The 27475-nt window shown below is 48.6% G+C and overlaps 1 protein-coding gene across 7 annotated transcripts in view; it reads left to right on the top strand.

The window, feature by feature from the left end:
- Window positions 1-25396, top strand: part of MAPKAP1 (MAPK associated protein 1) — a 190736-nt gene extending 165340 nt beyond the window's left edge. For 3 of the 7 annotated variants that reach the window (XM_081103608.1, XM_081103606.1, XM_081103604.1), the window contains 3 exons: window positions 251-388; window positions 19118-19215; window positions 23999-25395. In XM_081103608.1, coding sequence (XP_080959734.1) covers window positions 251-388; window positions 19118-19215; window positions 23999-24124 — 362 coding nt within the window. In that variant the 3' untranslated portion in view covers window positions 24125-25395. Of the gene's footprint in view, window positions 1-250; window positions 389-19117; window positions 19216-23998 lie in introns of all 7 variants that reach the window. The other 4 variants (XM_081103602.1, XM_081103603.1, XM_081103605.1 and 1 more) reach the window with 2 other exon arrangements.
- Window positions 25397-27475: the final 2079 nt, after the last annotated feature.

Raw genomic sequence — 27475 nt, 5'->3', positions numbered from 1 at the left:
TTTTTTATGTAATTTTTGGTTGTCCACCCCCTCACCTCACCCACTCGAGAAACCAAACTGTGCAGCTTCTGTATGCCATTCGGAGTCTACTTATGTCTGTCTTAAGCCCATGGCCTTCCCCAGAGCCCTAAGAAAGAGCTCGTGTACCTCCAATGTATGATTTACAAAGCAGGTCGAATGATTAAACTGAAATCACTTACACCTTCCACTTCTTGTGGCTTCTTTTTTTGTCCTCCCCTCGGCCTTACAGGTATCTCTGGAGACAAAGTAGAGATAGACCCTGTTACGAATCAGAAAGCCAGCACTAAGTTTTGGATTAAGCAGAAACCCATCTCAATCGATTCTGACCTGCTCTGTGCCTGTGACCTTGCTGAAGAAAAAAGCCCCAGTGAGTAGTCCCTTTTATTTATGTCTCCTTTCTCTCTCCCCTCTTCCCTGTGTGCTGGGTGCCAGGAGAATATATCACCACCGTGTCCTTTTTTCCTTGGGTCTGTTTAATTCATTACCAGAAATTTCTTTTAATCAAATGGGATTGTGTTATGGTGCCCAGAGCCTGACATGGTCCCCCCCAACCCCCGCTCCGTCTTGATGGCAGCGGAGAACCTCACAGCTCCTGACCCCAGGAGCCTTGCCTTCACGCCGGGGGAGGAGGGGCCCTTCCTGCTGACTCTGTGCAGCACCAGAGCCCTCACTTCCCTTGGTGCTTCCTGCCTCTTCCCTTCTGGGGGACGGGGGACGTGGCCAGTTAGTCCTGGACCTGCCTTCCTTCCCTGCCAGATCGGGGAAGCGGGGGATTTCCTCTGTCAGCTGAAGACTAGATTTAGATATCCATCATGCCGAGGTGTCAACACCCTCCAGATTATTGGCAGTTGCACGACCTACCAGCTCGTAATTAAACTCCTGCCTGGTCCTGCAGAAGAGATCGCTGCGGGTTGGCCATCCTCTGCGTAAACTATGAAAGTAGATACAGTCTGGTTGTGTATTTGGGCATATTATGTTTTTGCAGTTTAGTAATTGAGTGTCGCAGTTAGGTTAATCATTTTTAGGACTTCAGTGGCATTGAGGGGCAGAAAGGACACAGATCACACTGAAATTCCTCCGTGGAAGAAAAAATTTTAAATATAGAAGGATTTGTTAGTTGCCTAGAGAAGGCTATGAGACAGTGGTTCTCAAAGTCTGGTCCGTATTAGCATTGCCAATGGAGTTTACCTAAAATGCAATTACTGGCCTAGCTGGTTTTTCTCAGTGGTTAGAGCATTGACCTATGGACTGAAGGGTCGTGGGTTCAATTCTAGTCAAGAACACGTACCTCGGGTTGCAGGCTCGAGGCCAGGGCATGTGCAGGCGGCAACCAATCAATGTGTCTCTCTCACATTACTGTTTCTCTCTCTCTCGGTCTCCCCCTCCCTTCCACTCTCTAAAAACCAATGGGGGAAAAATATCCTCATGTGAGAATAAATAAAAATGCAGTTACCCACTGCCCACCCAGTAGGTTCTGATTTGGTAACTTGGAGTATAACTTACGTATCTAATTTTTTTTAATATATTTCATTGATTTTTTTTTTACAGAGAGGAAGGTAGAGGGATAGAGAGCCAGAAACATCGATGAGAGAGAAACATCGATCAGCTGCCTCCTGCACACTCCCTACTGGGGGTGTGCCCGCAACCCAGGTACATGCCCTTGACTGGAGTTGAACCTGGGACCCTTGAGTCCGCAGGCCGACGCTCTATCCACTGAGCCAAACCGGTTAGGGCTTAAGCATCTAATTTTTGTTGTTCCCTTTTTTACCAGTGTCCACTAAATTTGAGAACAATGTTATAAGGAATGATAAGAGATGTAAAGGCCCCCAAGTGTTTATAATGCGGTTCCAGTTTTTGAGCTAATACTGACTAAACGGGGGCCTAAAGAGCACAGAGCCCCTGCAGGGCCTGCAGGCTGGGCACGTGCCGCCAGCCCCATTTATGGGTGGGCATGTCACTGTTCCATCCCTTCCAGTTGTGCTGGGCCGCATAGCCTTCTCTTTCAATTCACTGGCTCCAGCTTGGCAAGAAGGGAGAACTTGGTGGGATAGGGCAGTGGTCGGCAAACTCATTCGTCAACAGAGCCAAATGTCAACAGTACAACGACTGAAATTTCTTTTGAGAGCCAAATTTTTTAAACTTAAACTATATAGGTAGGTACATTGTTATTAACTTAATTAGGGTACTCCCAAGCTAGCCTTTGCTAAAAACGTCCTCAGTCTGATTGAGGTACGTTCGCTGAGGTCGACCCCTTCCAACTCTCCCATCCACACTCGTCTTGTATACTTGTTTCGTCTATCTCCTTTCGTTCATCCTCTCTATATGTCCACCCCCCACTTCTTCTAACGCCACTTCTTCAAAATAGACTTGCCCTGGCCGAAAACCGACTTCTCCGCATGGGCCACGAAGTTTCACTCGCACTATAGGTGCGCGCCCACACATGGTATTTTGTGGAAGAGCCACATTCAAGGGGCCAAAGAGCCGCATGTAGCTTGCGAGCTGCGGTTTGCCGACCCCTGGTATAGGGGGAAAAGAGGAAGGCCAAGCCCACCCTCCTTCCCACCATTCCAGTGAGGCCTTGACTGCGATGGCTGCCGGAAGGGGCTGGTGAAAATATTGCCTGCTGCTCTTGGGCCCTTGCCCCAGGGCTGCCCAGTTCCCTCTGCTTTTAAATAAACATCTTCTTCCTAATTCCTCTCACTCCAGCTTGTCAGCCAATAAAGATGTCATTGTTCTAGCATCTTGTCTTGTCTGGGAAGCTCTTTATATGTCCTTCGATTCTAAATGATAGCTTTGCTGGGTAGAGTAGTCTTGGTTGTAGGTCCTTGCATTTCATCACTTTGAATATTTCTTGTCGAGTCCCTTCTGGCCTACAAAGTTTCTATTGAGAAAACAGCTGATAGTCTTAATGGGAACTCTCTAAGTGCTTTTCTTTAAAAAAAAATAAATAAAATTTTCTTCTTAATCCTCACCTGAGGACATGTTGAGAGAGTGGGAGAGAGAAACATCAATGTGAGAGAGAAACATCAATGAGAGGAAGAAACGTTAATCAGTTGCCTTCTCTTCAAACCTGCAATGCAGGTATGTGCCCTGACTGGGAATCGAACCAGCAAGCTTTTGGTACATGGAGAATACTTGACCAACTTAGTCACTCTGTCCAGGCCCAACTGCTTTTCTTGCTGCTTTTAAGATTCTCTCTTTGTCCTAGCAGTTTGGCTCAGTGGATAGAGTCTGGCCTGTGGACTGAAGGGTTTCAGGTTTGATTCTGGTCAAGGGTACATGCCCTGGTTATGGACTCTATCCCCAATAGGGTGTGTGCAGGTGGCAGCCGATCAATGATTCTCTCTCCTCATTGATGTTTCTAGCTCTCTCTTCCTCTCTGAAATCAATTTTATATATATATATATATATATATATATATATATATATATATATATATGTTTTTGTTTGTTTGTTTGTTTTTTAAAGATTCTCTCTTTGTCTTTAGTGTTTTGCATTTTAATTATGTGTCTTGGTGTGGGCTTCTTTGGATTCTCATACTATTTGGGACTCTGCACTTCCTGGACTTGTAAGTCTTCTTCCTTTATGGTTAGGGAAATTTTCTATCATTTTTCCAAATATGTTTTCAATTTCTTGCTCTCTCTTTTTTCCTCTGGCACTCCCATGATGCAAATGTTGGTATGCTTGAAGTTGTCCCAGAGGCTCCTACACTGTCTTCATTTGGGAGATTTTTTTTTTCTTTTTGCTCTTCTGATTGGTTCCTTATAGTTCAGATCACTAAAAAAATTCTTGAGCCAAAGCCGGTTTGGCTCAGTGGATGGAGCGTCGGCTTGCGGACTGAAGGGTCCCAGGTTCAATTCCGGTCAAGGGCATGTACCTGGGTTGCGGGCACATCCCCAGTAGGAGATGTGCAGGAGGCAGCTGGTCGATGTTTCTCTCTCATCGACGTTTCTAACTCTCTATCTCTCTCCCTTCCTCTCTGTAAAAAATCAATAAAATATATTTAAAAAAAAAAAAAATTCTTGAAAGTTACAGGCTTACAAATATTTCAGACTCCTCAGCATAGCCTTTACAGACATTGACACTCCAGGCTCATAGCCCATAACTTCCCATCCTGAAATGTTGTGCTTTTGCTGTTCCACACTGCCTGGAATATACCTGCAACCTGGCTGTCTAACTCACATTCACTTCCATTACCTGTGCCCAGCCCACTCATTCTTCAAGATCCAGCTCAATGCCAGGCTCTCCCTCTGCCAGGAGTTGTGCACATTGCTGGTAACGCACCTCCCACACTGTGCTGTGCTTATGTGGGGTCTGCCCCTCTGTCCCACCCCACTCCATGCTGCACTGATTGGCCCAGGACCTGGTTTCTGTATCCTCAGGCCCTAGCACAGTGCCTGCAGAGGTGTCCTCAGGGAATGTCTGCTGACTTGAAATTGAACTGAATGAGGCCAGAATTTAGAAACCCAAAGTTATTCAACATAATTTATGTTTAAAGTGCCCAAACAAAGATGTATTAAATGAATCGGCTTGATGCTGGTTTTTTTTTATGATTTCCAGTATCTTCATCAAATTAATTCAGTGAGTTAATCTATAAAAAGTTCATCTTCAAGACCATCATCAGACCACAGAATTAATCTACTGAACTGCTGCTGCTTTTTTTAAAGGATTAATGGTAACCCTTTTTATCTTTTGTGTCTGTTGAACCTTAGAAAAAAGTTATTTTAACAGCACTAAAGAAATGAAAGTCACTATATTTCATAAGTTTAGCCTGTGATTTTTATCAGCATAGTGATGTATGTTTGTAGCTGAGTTTACATCAAAAATTATTCTTAGGGCCTTCTTGAATGAATTATGGCAAAGAGAGAGAGTCTAGAAGTAGATAAGGTTTTTGATTTCTGCAATATATTTCCTTTTTCATGTTTTTATCTCCTGTAACACAAGTGTCTTGCTGAAGACTAGAATGTGTGACCAACTAAAATAATTTCGTTGTGAACACAGAGCGAATGTGTTATTAAACAGCCTTCTTCACAAAAAGGGAGGATAATGAAGTTGTTCCTGGTCTTACTTGAGACATGTTTGTCAGGATTTTGAACAAAAAAAGAAATGATTTTTAAAAGCCTTCAAATATGGCCAGTTTGCAGTGTTTATTGAGAAAGCTGCTGTCAAACCATTAATTTGGTCGTCATAAGGAACACAACTCAAGTTTAATGGATGCCATATCCAAAAAGTGTGTGAACAGCTGACTTGGCAGAGGGACTGAGCATTAGCGTGCCTGCAGTGAAACGCATAATTACGTCCATTGTGGGCCAGAGGGACCAGGCTCTGGAGCCAGGCTCCATAAAGAGCAGCTCTGAGGCTCTTTCCCCACCTGACTTCTCCCTCAGGTCGTGCTCTCGGAGGGAAGGTTTGGTTCGCTGTCCCTGGAACTGAATGACTAAATGGATACACACCTTTTTAAAAATTGGACATGTAAACATGGACTCTTAAAAGACTTAGTTGAGAAAATCTGGGTCTCAGAAGTGCAGAAATTAAGGATAATTTCCGCCTTCCTAGACTTAAAAAAAAAAAAAATAGCATATGCCGCCATTGTTATTTACATCAGTGATTTCTCAGTCTGAGTTTGCCACTCCTAAGGATATCTTTTGCTGTTTTGAAGGATGTCACAACCCTCTAAGAGATGGGTTAATTTTAACTGAACAAAGATGTGTATGGCACCTAGGAAAGGAGACTGTTTCCATATCAGAAGCTACCATGGTTAAATGAGCTGAGAGAAATAGCTCTCCATTGTCACACAGGTCTCGCCTAGGCTTGGAATACAGTAGGCTCTCTCTCTAAGTGCTTGCCTCGAATTCCAACACTGAAACAAAGGCAAGGGACCTACCTTCCTGTGAAACTAGCGCCCATCTGAGACTCTCAGCTGTATTCAAACAAAGTACCAGGCTCGGCCAGGCCAGATCTGCTTTTCTCATAAAAAGGTTGTGCAGGTTCAGTCTTTAAAGGAAGCAGCCTGTCATTAAGAAATTGGATTTAAACCTTAATAAAGTAGCTGTCGTCTATATAGCTGAAAAGAGCTCTGTATCTCAATTAAATATAGATAATATAAAATCTTAAGGAAGCAACATAATAGAGGTAACCTGATTACATTCTCTTGCAATAGTATAATTTAAAGGAAATCTGATTCTGCTGATGCTGGTTATGTTGGGGGATTATTGGTTTGGGGTTTGTTTGTTTATTGGGGGGTTTTTTTTGTCCAAAATACTGTTTGGCTACAGGGTAGGAATTCTGGGATTGAGTTAACACAACTGTGGGAGACTGGTAAGCCCCCCTCGTGAATAGAATCTGTGGAATATTTGCAATGAGGTTCAGTTAAGGTTGTGAGTTAAATGAGCTGGGCTTATTGGTGACCTCCTGCTTAAATGAATCTTTCTTTTCATAAGTACTTGACAAGATCTGTAAAGTAGTGTATTTAATTTACTAATTAAATTAAAGCTCCTGAATAATGATTTGTCCACATTGATTTAGCTTAAATAGAAAAGATCGGCATTGTTGTGATCTTCAGGAACCTTAATAGCCAAACCAGTTCGACACAAAGGCCTCTTGTGTTGTATAGGTCAGAATTACATAGGTAAGCCAGGCTGTAATTGAATTGCCTGCACTGCACCCTGCAGTTGCAGATTTCCTGTGCCTTCCTGTCCCATTGTTGCACTGGGGCTTAAGAGAATGTTAACGCGGTAATAGGCACAGGGCCTTCCCCATTATACGTCTCGCTATCGAGCGGTTCTGCATGACTAGTTAAAGAAGATGGCAAGAAGATTAATGAAAGCACGGCTAATACAGAAGGGGCTACTTTTGCAAGACTTCTATCGAGGAGATATTAGAGCTGAACCAGAGCTTGGCTTTTTCTTTATCCTGTGACCTTTGAACCTGCCTTACTGTTGAGAGCTGCCAGGGAAGTCGACATTTTGATTGATGTTGGTACACGAGTCAGTCTTTCCCATTGAATTCCACATCTGCACGAAAATAGCTTTTCCAGCAGAATTCATACTGGCGAGAAGTGATAGCCAAATTGATGGCTGAAATGCTTTTATGTAGTTTTCATTTAAGCCTAAAGATATTTGATCTTTTAATTCAGTATCCAGTTTTCATAGATTATAAGCATTCACTTATATGTCCTTATGGGTTCATCAACTCATAGCGGGGGGAAAAAAAACAGTATTAAGAGTGTTCAAAGGTTTGCAGAGCTCCAAGGAGGCTTTATGGGGGAGTAAAAGCAGTCATCAAACAAGCCTTTCACCACCATCCTTAAAAAAAGAAAAATCAGTCTGAGGGGCCAGGCAAACTGACTTTAAGGTTTTTGCAAATTAAGCTAAGTGTCTGTTTTTAGAAAACTATAGATGGGGAAGTCTGAAATCTTGCCTGTGTACCCCACCTGAGCCCCAGCTCAGAGGTTCCCTTGATCTACCCAGATGCTGGGTTCCCTAACCTTGACCTTGGGACACTAGCATTCCATCTGAAGGGGACTGTCATGTTCAGCCCTGTGTTCTTGCTAATTCTGTTACCTTGCTTGTGGAGCTGCAGGCCACTGGTGTGTGTGTGTGTGTGTGTGCGCGCACGCGCTCGCGCGCGCGCCCCCAACCCCCTCTCCCAGCAAAGAGTTGGCAGAAGGACTCGGGTTTTGTTACTGAAATTGACTTGGGTACACCCGAGCCCATGCACTGAATTTTCTGACCACCTGATTCCTTTTCTCCCTATTTGACAAGAGTAGTTCTAGCAGAGAAAATACATGCACATACACACCAATGTGACAGGTATTCCTGTTCCTAAAGGAGGAGGTACCCAGGAATTTTGTCATATTTAAATTCTCAGGAGAATACATAAAAGGGAAATGAGGGTGATGTTGGCCAGCGCTGAATATAAGAGCTGTCCCTGAGGTGGGTGGGTGGCTGGCCATGGCCATGCACGTGCACGTGGCGGCAAACTGTAGGCCCCAGTAAGTAGGGCACTTGCATTTATACTCACCTGGACCTGTAGCCCAGAGAAGCTGCAGCCCAGCCTCAGGCTCTGTCAGTTCCCAGGACGTCCCAGCACTTCTAACACTGGGTGGGCAAGCTGGTTGTGTTGTTATTCTCTGACAAGGACTTACTTCCTAAGTTCCAGATCAAGTACGGTAAGTACTGCTCGATTACAGAGCACAATGGACACGAACATATTAAATGCCCCAGTTATTGAATTGCCTTTTCATAAAAGTACTCTGGAGCACAATCAGGAGCAGGCAGTGCCTCATCCTTTTAACAGATATGTTTCCAGGCCCTATTAAAAGGGGTCTTCATCTATCCTGTCAAAGGGAGTCTGCTGGGGTTTTTTAGTTTAATTACACTCCCCAATTAAAACTCCTTGCTGCATGTGGATGCGCCTCTCCTTGGGCCTGAGTGGATATGACATTTACAAGGCTCGCCTTTCAAGCAGACAATAGTGTGATTGATGAGGTGCACGTTCAGTGAAGGAGGCGAGTGCCGGTGGAAGTGCTGCTTAGTGCGTTTTGATTTATTTATCATCTTCTTCCAAAACAAGGGAGCTGCTGGGAGATGGGTTTAGGCAACCGGGGAGGCCACCTCAGTTTTTCCAAGTGTATGAAGGAAAAGACCTGGAGTGTGCCACGGGATAAAGGTGGAGAAAACCTATAAGCTTGGGGCCAGCTTGCATCATCTAATGCCAGGCTGCATTCTGCAGTTTTTTGACTTAGTTTGGTTTCCAGTAACCTCAAGCTGCAATCTGCGCTTCAGGGGACATTTCTCCGGGGCTGGATAACATTGGCCTGGCCCCTGTAAACTTAGCTCGTGGGAGCCAACCCAGCATGTGTCCGGTTGGCTGACCTGTTCGTTAGCTGACACCTGACGTTTGCACTAGGCATGCCTGTGTGTGCTCCCAGCCGCTTCCTCCAGAAGTTCAGCAGCTTCTGTCCAGGGGCTGCAGTCAGCGCTCGATGACTCGTAACTCGGCCTGGGCATTTGGAGCATTTAGAAGTTGCTTCTGGAACTTGGGATTATGCAAGAGCAAGGGGGCTCTTCAACAAAGAAATAGGGAGGCACAATGGAGAACGTCTCGAGGTTGTAGTGAAAGGCAAACCCAGCCCCTCATTCTTAACCAGCTCTTGCTATTTGCCCTCAGCATGTGATAGATGCGACCAGTGTGCTTGTCTCTAATTTCTGGAGAAGAGTGTTTGGCACAGTGTGTCGTCTCTGGAAGGTCAGCACTCTGAATTTAGGAGGCGGGAGATTCTTCTCTGAGCCCCACACAGATGATAAGAACACCTCCCGGCCCTGGCTGGTTTGGCTCAGTGGACAGAGCGTTGGCGGGCGGACTGAAGGGTCCGAGGTTCGATTCGGTCAAGGGGACATGCCCGGGTTGCAGGCTCGATCCCCAGTGGGAGTGTGCAGGAGGCAGCTGATGGATGATTCTCTCATCATTGATGTTTCTATCTCTCTCCCTCTCCCTTCCTCTCTGAAATCAATAAAAATATATATTAAAAAAATAAAACAAAACTGTTTAAAAAAATAAAAGAACATTCCTCCCCCCCCCCCCATAGTCATTATTAGGTGCTACAGTTGCTCCCTGGGGGCTGTTAGAATGTCCGTGTTTGTTATCAGGATTGGCTAGTGGGTTTTCTTACATTTCCTATAAACTTTCCTCATTTTTCCATAGGACTTATTAATAAACAAGAAAGAATTTACTTGCCTTGAACAGAATATTGATATTTGTTAGAATAGAAAACATTTTTGAGGTATCAACTTTTTTCCCTCCTTGGGAGAAGCATTCTTTTTCCTTATTAAGTTTTCCCTTAATTGTTGACCTGGGCCTATGGACCCATAATAACAAAACTGTTATCTGGGTATAATGGAAAATTTGCATATTTACACATTTTTCTAGATTTGTATTACCATTTCCTCAAACTCTTTTTTTCTTCATTTTAACTTCAGAAGAGATCCTAATTGAGAAGAGGGTAAAGGCAGGGACTGTTTTCTGCTGAAAAACTCCATGTGAAAGATTTCTCAGCTGGATAAATGATGGGGGAAATCTGTTTCCCTTGCCTCCTGCCAAGCTCCAAATTGTGTTTTCATAATAAATAAATGGAGTGCTTAGATTTTAAGTTATTCTTATAGGCATGGAAAAAGTAAGCCATTCTTTCATTAAAATCAAAATGTGTTTTGCTTACAAGACTCCCGTAGGCTACTTCCAGGACAGGGTAACTGCTAACAGATTAGCCCTTCTATCATAAATGACTAGAAAACAGGCAGCACAAGACTATGAGCCCTGAGAGAAGGGAAACGGATGAGGTGAGACCTCCCATCACTCCAGCTTTCTCCCAGGGTTTCCCAAGGAGAGTGCGGCAGGCTGGGGGAGTCAGGAGGCAGAGGTCATAGTTGGAGGAGGCTGAAGCAACTGAAATTTGCAAAATAAAGTATAGAGGAGGGAGCTACACTGAAAGCTATAGAAAAGGCCCTTAAACCTTGGTCTGTATGCTCAGCTGTGCATCCTAGAGTGGGACCTCACAGGGCTGGTCAGAGAACAACCACTGGGGTGCTATAAAATAGAGTTCTGGCCAACCAGACCGGAGCATCCAGGCATTTGGTAGTGACTCCAGAAAGGCCACATCGTAGGAGTATAACTAAACTAGCCCCGTATTAAAGATTGCTTCAATCTTTGCCTAAAAAGCTTTAAAAGTAGTCTTGAAAGGAGCAAACTGATCCAGAAGTAAATTAACTGTTTTCCAGAACTTTAAAGGATAAAAACAAAATGCAGACACCCCACAATGTAATGTGTATAGTGTCCAGCATTCAATCAAAAATTACTAAACAAAGAAACAAGAAAATGTGTCCTGTAACCAGGAGAAAAATCAATCAGTAGAAACAGAGCCAGAAATGGCAGAGATGATAGAATTAGCAGATAATTACAGTAAGTCTTCAATTAATGTTGTCAGTAGGTTCTTGGAAACTGCAACTTTAAGCAAAATGATGCATAATGAAACCAATTTTACCATAGACTAGTTGATATAAACAAACGTTAAGTTCCTAAAGCATATTTCTGGTCACAAAAACATCACCAAACTTCTAAAGACCCAAAATACTTCTAGTGTTAAACACTGAAGTAAATGTGAACTATATATACTAGTACATTTAAGAAAGATTACTAAAAACAAGATAATTACTTTCCAATCTGTTTATTCCAGTTCAGCCTTCCAGGTGGCCAGATCCTATCCCAGCAGCTCAGGGCTCAAGGCAGAAACCAGTGCTGGACAGGACGTCCTTCCATTGCAGGGCACACTCACACGCCCCATACTCAGACAACCAGGGAACCTAATGTGCTTTCCTTTCAGATATGGGAGGAAAGCAGTGTACCTGGAGAAAACCCATGCAGACATGGGGAGAACATGCAGACTCCACACAGACAGTGGCCTCAAGCCAGGAATCAATTTTTTTTTCTCATCAACGTTAATGAAACAATGTTGAACAAAATGATGTTTTTCAGTGACCTGATGTACTTTAAAATAGGTAATATAAATGTGTTCAAACATTTAAAGGAAAACAAGAACTCAAAAAGAAGAAAAATGGAAATTATTAAAAAAGAACCAAATGAAAATTCTAGAGTTGAGAAATACAGTGCCTGAATCAAAAAATTCACTGATGGGAGCAGATTAGGAATATTCATTTAAAAGGTCGGTGTATTACCTATTGTGGCATAATAAATTGCTCCAAACTTGGTGGCTTAAAACAACAACATTTATTATCTCACCGTTTTGTGATCAGGAATCCAGCTCAGCTTAGCTGGGTCCTGTGGCTCAGGGCCTCTCACAAGACTGCAGCCAAGGTGTCATTCAGGGACACAGCCTCTCAGGGTTCAGTCAGGCAGGATCTGCTTCCCAGCTCGCTGAGTGGTTGCTGGCAGTTTATTTCCTGTGAGCACCCTTAGTTCTTTGTCACTTGGGCCTTTCTATAGGGAAGCTCATGAGGTGGCACACAGCTGGCTTCCCCGAAGAAGCCAAGAGCAGGAGAGTACTAGCAGGAAAGAAGTCACAATTGTTTGTAACCAGTCTCAGCAGTAACATCACATGCAGCTGAAGTGCTTATGGTATATCAGGATGTCCTCGGGCTTGCAAACACTCTGTGTTGCCACAAAGCAGCTGCACACTGCCTGCTCCTGTGCTGAGTCCCCGGACTGCTTTTTCATAGTTTTGCTTTGTTTCATTTTTGGTCAGCTCTAGTCAGTTTTCACTTCCCATTGTCTTTATTAAGTTATGTCATTCTTCTTCCAATTTTCTGCATTTAATATCATTTAGGAGAAGACCAGAAAAACAAGCATGGCTGAAAATGTGTTAAAAGTCCTATAGACTCTGAGTCAGAGATAGGGATACTCTTCCATCCAAAATGAAAGAAGTTTGAGTGTGTTGGCTTCATGCCAGTGGCAGAAGGGAGAATGTAAAGCTCTGTCATTCATATGTAACTTTGAGTAAGTATGTAACTTCTTTGAGCCCCGATTCCTCATTTATAAAATGGGAATAATATCTGCCTCATGGAGTTGTTGCTAGAATAAAATCAACAATCCTAGAATTTTATAATTAACTAGAGGCCCGGTGCATGAAATGTGTGCATGGGAGGGGAGAGGGGGTCCCTCAGCCCAGCCTGCGCTCTCTCGCAATCCGGGACCCCTCGGGGGACATCCCTCTCGCAAATTGGGAGACTGCATGCAGCAGTGACCATACTTTTCATACAGGTGAAAGGCATCTTGCTGATGTATGGGCAGCTGCATTTTTTTGCTTAACAAAGTCATGCTATACCATAAGCACTTTTGCTGCATGTGGAAATAGAAAACTTGTCCATGAAAAAGCACTTGTGTGATTGTCGGAGTTACAAGATGAACAAGCCATTTATTTCATGGAACACCATTTCTATTGAGAGAACAAGTGACAAGTTGTGATTATTCAAATTTTAGTATTTAGCAGGCATTTTCTTGAAAATGAAGGAAGTGATGTCACTTTGATGCCAGTGATGAAATTCAAGCTTTCAGGTGACAATTAGAAGTTTGGGAAACTTGTATACATCACGGTGAGGTTGGCTCCTCATTGCTTACTTTTCCGATGAGGTCAGCAGTGATATGAATGAATGTGATTTTCTCATGTTGTATAGTGAAATGTGCCAACATTTGGAAACCTGCATAACTCAGTGGACCAGTATTTCCCAGGCTGCTGCCTGATGCTACAAAATGATGCAAGCATTCGAAGTGCACAACGGCGATGAATTTTAATGCAATAGAATACAAGTTTATTAACATGGTTTTTAGATTCCACATTACAAGTAATCTTTAAGAAACTAACATTTATCAAGTTTGGTGTGGCATCAAAGGAATATTTGAAAATAAGAGTTTAAAATATACCTCCCTTTCCAAACGTATCTCTGTCTCTCTCTGAGGCTGGCATTTCATCATATGCTTCAGCCAAAACAGTATATCACAATGCTCAAATGCAGAAACAGATAGGATAATCCAGATGTTTTCTGTTAAACCAAATATTAAAGAGATTTCAAAAATATAAAGTAATGTCCCTAGCTGGTTTAGCACAGTGGAGAGAGTGTCAGCCCGAGGACTGAAGGGTCCTGAGTTCAATTTCGGTCAAGGGTATGTACCTCAGTTGCAGGTTTGATCCTGGCCTTGGTTGGGTGCCTTTCTTTGACACCCAGACATTTTCTTGAAAATGGGAGGCAACCAATCGATGTGTCTCTCTCACATGATGTTTCTCTCTGTCTCTCCCCGTCCCTTCCACTCTCTCTAAAAATCAGTGGGAAAAAAATACCCTCGGGTAAAGATTAACAAAACAAACCAAAATATATACAATAATGCCATATTCTCATTAAACTTTAGGGAAATATAAGGGTTTTTCTATTAAAGATACATTTTCATGTTAACTTATAACGGTTTATTATCTTTAATGAATTAATAAATATTTTTAAAACTTCTCAGTTTTAGATCAATAGGGCTTTAGGCAGAGGTGGGCTGCAGGTTCCACTGGGAAGCCCCGGGCCTGACCGGTCAGTGCCAGGTAGTCAGTGCACTGCCAGGTTCTGTTCGAAGGAGCCTCCCTTCAAACAGTCATCCCTGCCCATTTGCAGGGCAAACCTGGGAGCATTTCTCTTAGCAGGAGTGTATAAGCCGCTGTCCCTCTTTGCTTGCCGTCCCGTCGTGTGGTAATGGCCCCTGTAGAATAGCCACTCCCTGAATTGACCAGGGAACCCATTTTTTCAGCAGACCCTCTTGTTTAAGAAGATAAATTACAGCACAAAAGCTCAACCGTCTCCACTTCTGACATTTGTGCAACTAATTATTTCTGCTGTTACATTCCATCTTCTCTTTCCCTTTGGAGAAAAACATAAACATAAATACGTTTTTACATACTCAGACTCCCATTCGGTTTTCAGAAGCAGGTGCGGTTCCAGTGTCTGCCCTGAGCATGTGACCAGGGCCTCGACGCCACATTTGATACCCCATTGTGTGGCACTTACTCCCACGGCACTGTATCTGGTCAAAGAAGGCCCAATTAAAAACAGAATCTTTAAAATAATGATTTTATCTTCAAATGTCAGTTCCGACCCAGCTGTAAGAATGATCGCCACCACGCACTGAGTCCCCGCTGTGTCCAAGCGCCATGTGCGGTGCCTGACCCCGCTGCGCCCCCTCCACTGCCCGCCAGCCTGGCTCCTGGGGGCCAGCGCCGAGGGGACCAGCCAAGCGGGGTTTTCTTCATGACTGACTCCAGGGCACATGCTGCCCCTCAGGCAGCCCAGGCTTTCCTCATGCCTCAATTTCCAAACAAAGTTAACAATCCAGGCAAAATAATTGGAACTAATTGGAATATTAGACTTAGCATTTTCTTTTTTTATGTATTTTTATTGATTTCAGAGAAGAAGGAAGAGAGAGAGAAACATCAATGATGAGAGAGAATCATTGATTGGCTGCAGCTTGCACGCCCCACACTGGGGATCGAGCCTTCAACCCAGGCATGTGCCCTTGATCAGAATTGAACCCAGGAGCATTAAGTCCACAGGCTGACACTCTAGCCACCTAGCCAAACCAGCTAGGGCTTAGCATTTTCTTTTAAGTCATACTGATATTTAATTTTTTTTCTTAACTGACATATTTACAGACAGTTGGCCCCTGTGGCTTGCCCCTCCCTATGAAATCTGCTGGTGCTCTTTGAATTTTCAAGGGTAACCTGCCCACCTCTGATTCCTTCTGACACCCAGGGCCGGTGACCTGCGGGCTGCAGTTGAGGGGTCATTTGACCCCTCTTCCTCCCTTACCTGAGGGGAGCCTTGAGGTGCCTCAGGCCAATAGGTGTTTGATAAGACTTTCCTTGTTCTGTGTTCTTACTCTGTTTATTGGGTGTCAAAATGCCAGTGATTCCTTCTTCCCAGACACCTCTGATGGGAATTTACCATGTAGCATAAATTACTCATGTTTATTGATATATTCATTTCCAGCAAGAGATCAATTAACTTGTTATAATTTAATATATAGGTTTTAGATTGGGTGACACTATGCAAGTGTAAATTCTGCTTATTAACTGATATCCTATATAATAAAAGGCTAATATGCAAATCAACCAAACCGTGGGACAACCGGTCGCTATGACACGCACTGACCACCAGGGGATAGACACTCAATGCAGGAGCTGCCCCCTGGTGGTCAGTGTGTCCCACAGGGGGTGCACTGCTCAGCCAGAAGCCGGGCTGACAGCTGGCGAGTAGAGCAGCGGTGGTGAGAGCCTCTCCCACCTCCGTGGCAGCGCTAAGCACCCCTCGGGGGATGTCCGCCTGCTGGCTTAGGCCCACTCCCCATGGGGAGCAGGCTTCGGACATCCCCTGAAGGGCACAGGCCTGGATGAGAGACCTCCCCCCTTCCCCAGTGATGAATGTCATGCACCGGGCCTCTAGTTCTATTATAAAAGTCTCCCCAAGTCCTGCCAACGTTCCCTTCTCATAGCTCTCAAGTCAGTCCCTTTCTCAGCATCCTTTCTGACCCCGTTCAGCTCAAAACCAAATCCGCACCTTCCTGGTGGGCAAGGCACTGTTCCCCCTGTCTCCAGGTCCTGGGGAGCGAGGGTGAACAGCCAGAAGCACAATTTGACCATTTACTTCATTGCCCATCTTACAACCAACCCACTAGTGCCTTCCTCAGCTGGTGAATCTGGCATCCCCAGCCCTTGGTACCTGCCCTGAGTCACCTGGCTGTCTGCTATACACGATCCTGTCTGCTGCCTCCTGCCCCTGTACATTCATCCACACTCCTCCCTTACCCTTTTCCACCCCCACCTTTACCCAGCTGACCCCCACCAGGCCAGCTGCCTCCCCCCAGTGTCTCCCCAGCAGACCCTTGTACTAGCTCGTGTCCCTGGCAGGGCCTGAATTCAGTAAAACTGCCCTTCTGGCCCCAAGCAAAACCAAGATCCCTGGAGTGAGTCAACTGGTGTGTGACAAACATGGCTGTGATGTGAGCCTGAGCTTGTGCACTGGGGCTCTCCCTCGAAATGCCCCCCACGGGGCAAGGGGCAGCCTCTGCTGGGGGTCCCACCACACCTTCACCCAGTCACTAACCCGGTGGCTCTGTGATAGCCACCATGGGGCTGCTTCATTGAAATTCAAACACAAACACCCCAGGTGACGTCTCGGCTCTCACAGCCACATGAATGCTTTCACTGGGAAGGCAGATAAGTCAGAGGCTTCAGAGAGCTGGTGGGGGTGGGACGCATCATTTCTGTCCACCTCACTTTCCCTAGGGGCTCGGGAGTGAGCACTGGGGACAGGCCAGGGACACACAGCAGAAACAGAAGGTGGTATGGTGGTGCTCTCCGGGCCTCTGTGGGCAGCCTTTCAGGAGGCCTGGTTTACGATGATTTCTTCTGTTTTTTCATGTGACTGTCAGGCAGGCGAACCTCGGGCCTCCCCTCTGAGCTCACATGGAGACGGTGTCAGGGCTGCCTTCCATCAGCGCCTCCCCGGCCCGTGCAGACTGCACACCACATGTGCCGTGTGTAGATCCAGCTCTGACCAGAGTCGGTGGGTTTGTCGCGGTGTCTCAGTCATTCAGGTGAAACCTGCTCTGGCAGCTTGAGGTTTGGCTTTGTCAGTGACGAGTGGGAGCAGGTGGTGTAGACAGTCCGCGAGATGGCTTATCAGAGTGGTCAGTGAACCCCGAAGCTCCGGGTCTGCCGGCCTCCCTGAGACCTGCTGGTCCTTTGTAGCCCCAGGCCCTGGAGTCTGTGTCTGCCATGGCCAGGTGTCAGCAGCCAGGCCTCCTAGAGGGGTGTCTCCGTTTGTCCTTCACAGCCTGTGCCCTTCATAGACGGTTCTGCTTGCTCACAGCATGGCCAGCAGAGGTGGCCGCACTGTTCTGCCTCGGCGATATGACCAGGACTCTTGTCCAAGATGGGCCTGTGAAGGGCCAGGAGCACCCACGCGTGCGTGCAGCTACATCCGTAGGAGGTCCACTTTCTGACCAGAAACAAGGAACTTGGTGTGAACAGAATGATTAGCTTCCAACTAAGAATTCTGACAGTTTAGTGCCACCGTTTAGAATCAGGCTAAATTTGTCAAGTGACTGAAAGTGAGGTTTTTCAGAAATTATTAGCTAATTTTTTCCATAGAGAATTTATAGTCGCAATTAGTATATCATGATGTTTCCAGCAGCTCAACTTTTCTGGCCACATATGTGCAACATATATCAGTTTATTTTTGGAGATCTGAAGAATTACCTACTGTAAATAAAGTCCCCAAGAAAATTTCTCCGGGAAAGAGGTGAACTTACGGTAATATGGGTGATATATTATTAATTAATAACTATGACCAGCGCTGTTTCAATTAAAAGGACAACGGATGGGAAGGCCTAATAGCAGGAGATGCTGAATTCGAGTCCTATCAGCAGGGAGTCTGCAGCAGACTGGGCAAGGCTGCTTCTGCGGCCTCCATGTCAGATGTTTCAAACTAGCCCAAGGAAAAGGGACTTTCTCCGTAAGAAAGAGGGGCCACAGGGACCCCAGAACCCCAGGACAGCATGTGCTGATGGGACAGGGACAGCTTCCCATTGGACTGAGGCGGGCTGGCATCTATGTCTCAGTGTAGAGGAGGTAATTTGATTGGCACGTGTGCCCCAAAGTACAGGCATGGGGAGTGCAGACAGGGCTGCGGGCGACCGTACATACGGTGTGGGAGTCACATGGGAAGTGTGCCTAGAAGAGTAGCTATGGAACCTTGCTCAGAGAGGTACCAGTTGAGCCAAGTGCCCCAGGATGGCAGGCTTTCTCCAGATGGGTCACCGCGAGATCCCAGGCTGGACAAGTGGGGCGTGCGGTGGGCTGGCCTGTGGCATGTGAGGGCAGTGGCATGAGAGGAGGCTGAGCCAGGAGGCGGGCTCAGAAGTGGCGTGGCTATTCTGCAGGTGATGGGGAAGGATCTGGGGCAGTTCAGAGGTTCGGACCCCGGAGGTCGGTCTGCTTTGGCCGTGTCTAGAGCAGCCCTCCCCCTGCCTGCCCCCCAGGCCAAACATCCTTCCAGGGAGAAATGGCTGAGGCCATGGGAGCTGCTTCCTTGCAGGGTCACAAGCCCACGGCTCCCCTCCCAGCAGGAACCAGGGCCGTGGAAAAGGCTCATAATGGCATTACTATCAGCCTTTCTCCTTCCTGTTGCTCATTTATTTTACTTCAAGCACAGTTATTTTTAGAGTAATAATTTGGAGGTAATTGGCCTTCTACCTCAAAAATACCACCTTTTCCATGAAATTATTGTGTGGAAGAGGTTCTGTTACGCCTTCCTAATGTGATGTTGCCCTGAACACACTCCAGAGTGAAAAGGATCTCACTAGCCGTTTGACTTGATATTTTTTTTTTTTTTTTACTGTCCGTTTCTCCCCAGCCTGTAATGAGAAAAATGAACTACTGTCAAGAGTAGTTTCCACACAGCCTCCACTTGCTCTCACTTGATCTGGAATGATGGGAAAATCAGTGGGGTCTCTCCTGTAGGTAACCCCTCAACACTGTTTTTTCTCTCTCCAGGTCACGCAATATTTAAACTCACGTATCTAAGCAATCATGACTATAAACACCTCTACTTCGAATCTGACGCTGCTACCGTCAATGAAATCATGCTCAAGGTGAGTGTCCTCGGCCCCGGCACTAGCTGTGCTGGGTTGGCTTCTGCTGGGTGGTTCTCAGGCCTGGCAGCATGCCCTTCACCCCTCAGTCCACGCACGCACGCACGCACCGCAGTTCAGCTGCCCTCTACCCACTCAGCCAAAGCAGGACGCCCCTCGGCTCCCTCCTAGCCCCCCAGAAATCATGATTCTTCGTACTTATTTATCCTTGTTAGGCACCATTTCTTTCCTTCCATCCATTGCCAGAAGCCCCTTGAGGCTCCTGGAGCAGACTCTGAGGAAACAGTTATTATTTGAAGACACCTTACTGTACCCAAGGTAATTCTAGCAACCCGTTCAAAACACACCTAACGATGCTAGAATTGGATGTCACCGCCGCTCAGCACTGCTCGCTGAGCACCGTGGCGAGCCAGGCCAGTGCTTGAGGTGCTGCGGGGCCGACGCAGCCCTGCCCTCAGAGCGCTTCCTCTGTCGAGGGCGCGGACATTACACATTGGAACTATCAGCAGCCTGTGAGGGGCAGAGGGGCAGGGCCCGCACAGCGTGGCTGGGAGGCTGTACCGGGCCTGTGTGGAGCAGAGGAAGCGGGGAGGGGCAGGCCACACAGAACCTCCCAAAGCCGGTCGGGCTGGGAAAGGCTGTCCCAGGGTCTGGTTGGTTCAGGAGCCGGGGGAGGGCCTGAGGTGAGTGTTTCTAAGAGGCTCCCAGGTGCTGCAGGCCGCTGCCCTGGGCGCTACTCCAGTAGCCCTGGGCTAGTGGTTCTCAGACTTCCAAACAGAATCCTTTCCTCAGACGGATTCATGTGTAGTTGATCAGATAGAGGAAAAGGAGTTGCTTTGGCAGAGCAGGTCTTAAAGCCAGAGGGGCTCCAAGTTGTGAGATGCATTGCCTCTGGGCGCCTCAGTTTCCCTGCCTGTGAAGTGGGGTCATGGCAGCTGCACTGCCCGACACCACACAGACCTGTGAGAACACAAATCCAATGAGATGCGATAAACCCAGTTAGATGGTTACTCAGTCTCTTCCTGAGAGTGGAATCATCAAGTGATAACAATCAAACGCAGCAAAGATCCACCAGGGGCCTGCGCAGTGCGGGGCCGGGCCAAGCACTCACACACCGTTCCGTGGAACCTTCACAGCTCCGTGGGCAGCGATGCCTGAGGTTCCCACACTCGAGGTGAAAGGGGCTCAGGAAGAAAGGCACTTACCCAGGACCATGGCTGGCAAAGCCAGAACTGGACCCCACATTCCAGACCTTGTGCTCCTAAACCCGCAGAGTGTGCAGACTTAGAGAGCTGAGTGGGGGATTTCAACGAAATGGAATTGTTTTACAGAAAGATGCTGAGACAAAGTCCTCGTGGCCGCAAGATTTCCACAAGTGGTAGATGAGGATTAAAAAGATGCTGCTCTGGGGGAGGGGGGGCGCGGGGAAGGGACAGAAGCGGAGACAGAGTCAGACTGTCAGTTGGGGGGAAGGCCAGCAGGTTCATGGACCACCTGGATCACAGCTTCCCCCCTCACCCCACCCGGGCCCAGGCCGCGGGGATAGTGCCTGCCGGATGCTTAGAACCAGCGAGCTAAGAGTTACTTGCCATATCGTCACCAGACGGCACAGGGAACTTGTGCAGAGTACTCAGGGCCTAGGTAACGAAATATTCCATTACCCTGTCAGGGCTGGGCTTTTTTTATAGCCAGCATTAAAATATTCAAGACTTGAGAAGGATTCTAGTAAAATTATAATCCTGTGTTTGACATCAAATAATTTTCACAACAGCAGATTGATGACAGAAACACAGGTTTATGACTTCAGTATGAGACGGTGGAAGAGCAAGTGCAGAGAAATCATCTCACAGGACCAAATGCTCCCCGAAGCAGATGCTTTCCTGCAGAATCCCCGAGGCCCATCGCCGCCCCTAAAATGTCTGCTTTCATATCAATTGTTTGCAGAAATACTGCCTCCTGCACGAGACTCGGGGAGAGTCACGCGTGCTCAGGCCTGATTAGTTCGAGAGCTAAGGGCCACGGTCCCAACGAAAGATTACATTTCATTCCTCCCGTCTCTGACTTTTATAGCAATTTGAATACTTAGCCTTATGGCCGTCCCCACGGGGTCTGCGTGAGCTTCGCATCAGCACCCACTGACTGCGGCCCCGGCCCTGTCCAGTCATTTGGCAGAAACGTTTCCATCAGAGGCTCTTCAGGGCTCAGTCTTAGGCACGAGCAATCCCTGTGGTGGTTCTAGAATCCAGGTGTTTTGCATAAAATGAGCGCTTTTGACTGAAACTGAAGGAGGAAACAAGGGCCAGAGGCTGATGTCAAAGAAACTACAATGAACAGGCAACTCTCCGTCCAGTTATTTTTTCTCACTGTGTTTTCCCTGTGCAGAAACATTAATGTCTCCCGTTTACTGAGCAGCAACTGCATACGCACGATCTCATTCAGCCTTCACAACTGTTCTGCAGTATGGACGCTATTTATCCCATTTTATAGATGAGGAGAGAGAGGCCCAGGGCCACAGAGCGCAGAAGGGCGGAGCGTCCGCTGGATGCAGGCTGAGGCGCTCCTGAGCCCACCATCCGGCCGGGGATGTAATTGAGCTGAGCCGCGTGTGGTCCCGGGTTCTGCAGGCTCGCAGATGAATCTCAGAGGAATCATTGGTCTCTTCACATCGGGTTCTTCTCATGATCGAGTGATGGAGGCTGTGGCTTTATTGGCCATGAAAACTCCCTATATTTTTATGCCTCAAGCTGTAAAATGCATTGAAAGTGAAACACTCTATAGTGCATAAAATTGTGCAAGTTTTAAGCCACAGCGTATTAACCAGCTAATGGCAGACCAAAGGGCGTTTTTATCTTTTGATTATTACATTAATCTTCCATTAAAATTATCTATGTGAATATCACAAAGCACTGAAGATAACAAATTTAGGAAATAGTTGGCTACTTAAGGATCATCTTGAAATGCTTCTGTCTAGTTGTATGTGCCAAAGACACACTGAAAACACTAGATTGGCTGAGTGTGCAAACGATAGAATGCAAAGATGCTCTCATTAAGAATGATAAAACCTTATTTCCACACACTGTCTGGAGTGTCCCGATCGTCAGCCGGCCCTGCGGCCTCATGATTTATTGCTCTCAGCTGGTAACTTGGCGAGGCAGTGGGCCAAGCGTGTCAGGCCTTCTGTACGCACACCCCAGCCTTTAATGCCTGCTGCTGGCGACTATCAGAGCAGAAAGTTTGGAGGGAACGGTTTGGAGCCTCGGCCCCCTGTGAGGTGTGCCGTCCTCGCTGCCTCCCCGCTCTGGGTGGAGGAACGTGGCCCTCAGCGGAGAATCAACAGGTGGTGGCTGGTTTCTGTACCCAAAAGTACCCAGGTTTCTAGTAATAACTTTATGTATTTGAGAGTGAAGAGAAATGGTGTTTGCTCACAAAGAGCTCCAGCCAGAGGAGCTGGGGCGGTGGGAGGAGTGGTGTCAGGGCGTGAGGGGGAGGGGGTGCCTCTGAAGAGGTGGGGCCTGGAGAACCGGAGGGTCTGTCAGTCGCGGGCCTGGCACTCACCCCACCCCAGATCCTGGCCCAGACGCTAGCGTTGTGACCTTGAGGCGTGTCATTACTGCTCCTCGCCTCTGCTTTCCCATCTGCGCGTTGGGGGTGATGATGGCCTCCCACTCACGAGGCTTTTTAATCCTTGAAAAGCACCCCAGCCCTGCTGCTGCCCAGTCAGGGGCTGGTCCTCGCCGCTGGGCGCAAGTCTGTTCACGGCACCACTGCCCTTCCCAGGCTCCTCCCCACCTCACCTTGACCGCCATTGAGCCTCTGCCGTTCCAGGGACACCCCTCCCTGCGTTCCTCTGCTGTGCCTAATGCCCGTGGTTCTCCCCTGGCCCTTGTAAGCCCCACACTCCTCGTTCTCTCTCCAACCCCAGCTCTCCCGTTGCCCCTGCAGGCCTTCCTGCGCACCTCCCGGCAGCCGCCCCTTCCTGTGTGCGCCTCTCTGTCAGTTGTCACCTGTCAGGCTAGTGGACACAGACCTGGAACCAGGCATGGGCCAGGCTCAGGGCGACCGTGACCGCATGTGTGTCAGCCCCCCAGCAGGTGGTGGGTGCGCGTGTGGGGAGATAAAGGGTCCCGAGAGCAGCGGCGTGCAGAAGGCCGAGCTCCTTGTCCGAGCCGTCACCGGGCAGGCGGCCGGCTGGGCACGTCACCGTGGCATCCTCAGCCCCTCCCCAGTTTGGCCCTGCCCTCTGCGTGGTCCTGGTCAGCGCCACCCTCCTCCCTGAGCCTCACTTTCCTGTTCTCAGATGAGCCCTTGCTCCGGGGGGCTTGTGAGTGTGAAATGAAGCACCATCGTTGGGAGCTCTGCACCTGCCTGGGCGGGGGGGGGGGGGGGGGGGGGGAGGTCGGGGCTGAATGGGGAGCCTTGATTTGATTTGGTTTTCATTCCTACGACGTTCTCATCCTTCAGACAAGGCAAGTGGGGCTCTGGGAAGTTATGTGCAAGCCCAGGGCTGCACAGCAGGCGAGCAGCCGAGCCAGGAACCAGTGCACAGCCTTCTGGGAGGCAGCACATGTGAGCACGCAGGCTCTGTGGTCGGAAAAGCCTCCGCTGACTGGCAGGCAGGCCAGGCCAGCACTGTCCTCTCCAAGCCTGTGTCTCCAAGCCTGCCGGGCGGCTGCGACCCTGGACCCCAAGCACAGGAGGCCCCTGAGGGCACCCAGATGCCCTTTGTCGCCCTGGGCAAGCGGGTGGCTGCCGCGCGTGACGGGCTGTGTCCTCTTGCTTCCAGGTCAACTACATCCTGGAGTCACGAGCAAGCACTGCCCGGGCTGACTATTTTGCTCAAAAACAAAGAAAACTGAACAGACGCACAAGCTTCAGCTTCCAGAAGGAGAAGAAATCAGGGCAGCAGTGACCATGGCCTCCAGCCTCAATCTGCTCCGGAGCTCAGAGCGGCGCCAGGGCCAGCTGGGCAGGGCTGGCACCTTAGGACGGGGCTGGGACATTTGCACGGGCCGCCCGAGGAGCAGCGGCTTTAAGTGGCAGTGCCCAGGCCGCGGCCGAGAGGAGCCACCGCTGCCCAGCCCCCCTGCCCGCCGCCGAGACGTGCATCGCCATGCCCACACACTTCCTCACAACTTGATCAAATTTCTTGAAGAACAAAAATGTACATTTCTTTTTCCTTTTAATAAACAGGTGTCCTCTTTCTTACGGTTGGTATGACGGACCATTCTTTGGGGCAGAGGATTGATTATGTTATTCCCTTTAAAATCTGTTCCCATATTGAACAGGCAGATTGGAAAAGCCGTGGCTCGATTTCTCAGAAGAAATGTTTAGGGCTTAGTCAATAGTTTTAACTCTGCCATTTGTTTAAATGAGCCAGTGCTCTGAGGACAGTCTCTCACTAAGGTTAGGAAGGGGACCTAGGGGGGTGTGTCCGCGGCGGCGCCATTTCCCCCCAGCAGCCTCTCCCCCAGCTCGGCCCCGCACCTCCCACCTCAGGGGGAGCCGGGGGAGGGGGTGCTGGTCTGCAGGTTACGCTCGGCTCCCGCCAGGAGTGGTCTCCATCCTTGGAGTGGTCTCCAGGTGTCCATTTCAGCTAGCGGTCGGCCTGCCTGTGGGTTTTCCCTGGCCCTTCTCCGCCTGGGAGGCCTGTTCCCTTCCTCCCTGTCCTCACAGCCAGGCGGGGAGCTGCTCTCCCCCACATCGGGGAGCAGTGAGCAGACGTGGGGCCCAGGGAACCTGCTCCAGGGCGGAAGGCACGGCCGCCTGGCCACACCGATGCCTCTGCGGTCTTCACCCCCCCGGTCCTCCCAGGCGACGTCCTCCCGCACCGACCCAGGCTCAGGGACCAGGTGTTGCATTGAGGACCTGCCTTTCAAACACTTTTTTAAATTGTCCAGCAAGAGATGTGACCAAAACAGCATCTCAAAGTCGAGTGTGTTTCTTTGCACAGGGGTCATTTTAATGAATTCCTCTTTCCTTCTGAGCTTTGTTCAGCCAACAGCAGCCTTTTCTAATGTCTTCCACCCCCCAGAAACAAAAACAAATACTATTTGTAGCTTGCTATCTGTATTTGAATTTTCAGCAATTTTATATTTAGATATCTTTGAAAAATGTAAATGACTAATTTGGTCATTAAATCCTGTGACATATTCAACATTAAAATAAAAGTCGTCTACGTGTCGTCTTTGCGTCTTGCTTCGAATCCGTGAAGTCCAAGTACCTCGTCCTGAGACAGTGACCACAGTGACCACCTGGTGCCAGTGGGTGTGGAACCGAGCGTCTGGGAAACCACCAGGACCTCCTTCACTGAGCAAGACAGGACGGCCCTCTGCACTCACCGGACGTTGAAATCATCGCCTCCTTCCGTTACCAAATCAGCACCCTCCTCGTATGGTGAGTACAGCACACACGCAGTTCACATGAAACATGTCCACGGGAGGGACCATTTAAGGGGAACCCTAATCACCACCCAAGTCGACCAAACATCAAGACTGTTTACGTTCCGCTCCCTGGGGGCATCCGAGGGTGGGGAGGGGTGGTGTGTGCGGGTTCCGTGGCTGCAACCGTCCCAGCACCTCTGCTCACCAGCCTCGTGACCTGAAGGTAAGTGGTTAACTTCCCTGCGCCTCAGTGTCCAGGTCTGTGAAATGGGCTGGAAATGCCCACTTCTCCCAGCGGGAATCAAAACCGTGCGTGCGCAGTGCCTGGGCAGCAGGACGTGACATCTGTCACCTCACTTAGTCCAGTTGCCTGGATGCCACGTGCTCCCCAGCGGTTCCTTCTCCATGGGAGACCCAGCTGTGCCGAGCTGTCCCCTCAAATTTCAGAGCCAAAGAAGCTGCCCTTGGCAGCTGCCAAGACCAGCTTCCTCCATGCCCAGGGAGGAGGGCACACAGGAGCCAGGCCATGCCCTCTGCCTCGGGGACAAACAGCTTGACTGGAGGGCTTGGCACCATAGGGCTACACCCAGTCCAAGTCCCACCCTCGGGGACTCTACCCCGCCCTTTCTCACCAACTGATGTGAAACAAACCACTCATCGAGTGCCCTCCTACAAGGCAGGCCCGGGGGTCGGGCAGATGGTGCTCGAAGTCCAGCTCTGTCCCCTGGTTGGTGGGTCCTTGGAGGAGCTACTTTACTTCCTTGAGCCTCAGTGTCCTCTTCTGTAAAATGGGAACAATAATCCCTCGAAGGGGCGTGGTGAGGATTGTATGAGTTTGCTAGTCAGGATGGCCCAGGCTCTGCTGCAGCAACAAACAGCCCAAGGCCTCAGTGGCTTAACATTGCTCTTCACAGTCAGCCGTGGATCCCGCCATCCTCAGGCTTCCATAAAGGTTGGGGTGGGGCTAGAGAAAGAGCAGCAAAGATGACATACTGTGGTTCAAAAGTGACACATGTCACTTCCCACTTCCACTCATGGTTCATTGGCCAGAATTAGTCACATGGTGACACCTGCTTCAAGGGGACAGTGGGTGTAACTCGCTAGTCCTGCATCAGTGCTGGCCCCTGCCTCTCAAGTGCGGCTAGTTTCTGTTTGACTAACCATTTTCTCCGTCCGTCCTCTTGTCCACCTGAGCCCCATTTTACAGATGAGCCAACTGAGGCAAAGAGGAGCAGAGCCCCTCGCCTGACGCCCTGCAGCTGGAAGTGGCGACGTCAGCCCTCCCATCGCCCACACAGCTGTCCCCGGGGGCCCTAACGCCCTAGGTCCTGAAGGCCCCACCGAGGCCCCGCTGGGAGGACCCTGTGCTCGGGAAGCAGCCACGGAGAGGGAAGGGTTAAGCCCGCCACGCTGTGTCCCCACCACACACCTCCGCGTAAATGCGCAGCCCCATAGGGTGGTGTTCGCTGTGAAAGCCCTGAGAGTGATTTGTGAAGTCTCGGAGCCCCGTAATCTCGTCAGTGTAATGGGATTATATTTCAAATCACCGCGGCCTGTTCATTACCCATTTAAACTCCTGTGACAGAGGAAAACTTACATAAAACGCACGGCAGCCCTCACCGACTTCCCACTCTCCTCCCTGATTAGACAAACAGATGCTGAGGTCTGGAATGAAAAAATAATGTGCCCATTTATTCATTTTTCTGACAAGTCACAATAGATTTTTAACTGCCAATGAGTGACCTCCCAGAGGTGCCTGCCCGGCGCACGGTCATTTCCGCCAGCGTGGCCCCCCTGCCCTGGCGGGGCTCCTCCCGGGACCAGAGCTGCTGCAGCCTGAGCCCCTCTCCTCTCTCCACACGCCAGGCTGCCTGCGGGCT

This window comes from Myotis nattereri, assembly GCF_964212035.1.
Source record: "Myotis nattereri genome assembly, chromosome: 12".
Taxonomy (NCBI): domain Eukaryota; kingdom Metazoa; phylum Chordata; class Mammalia; order Chiroptera; family Vespertilionidae; genus Myotis; species Myotis nattereri.
The sequence above is the reverse complement of the archived record's forward strand: the minus strand, read 5'-3'. Positions and strand labels throughout refer to the sequence as shown.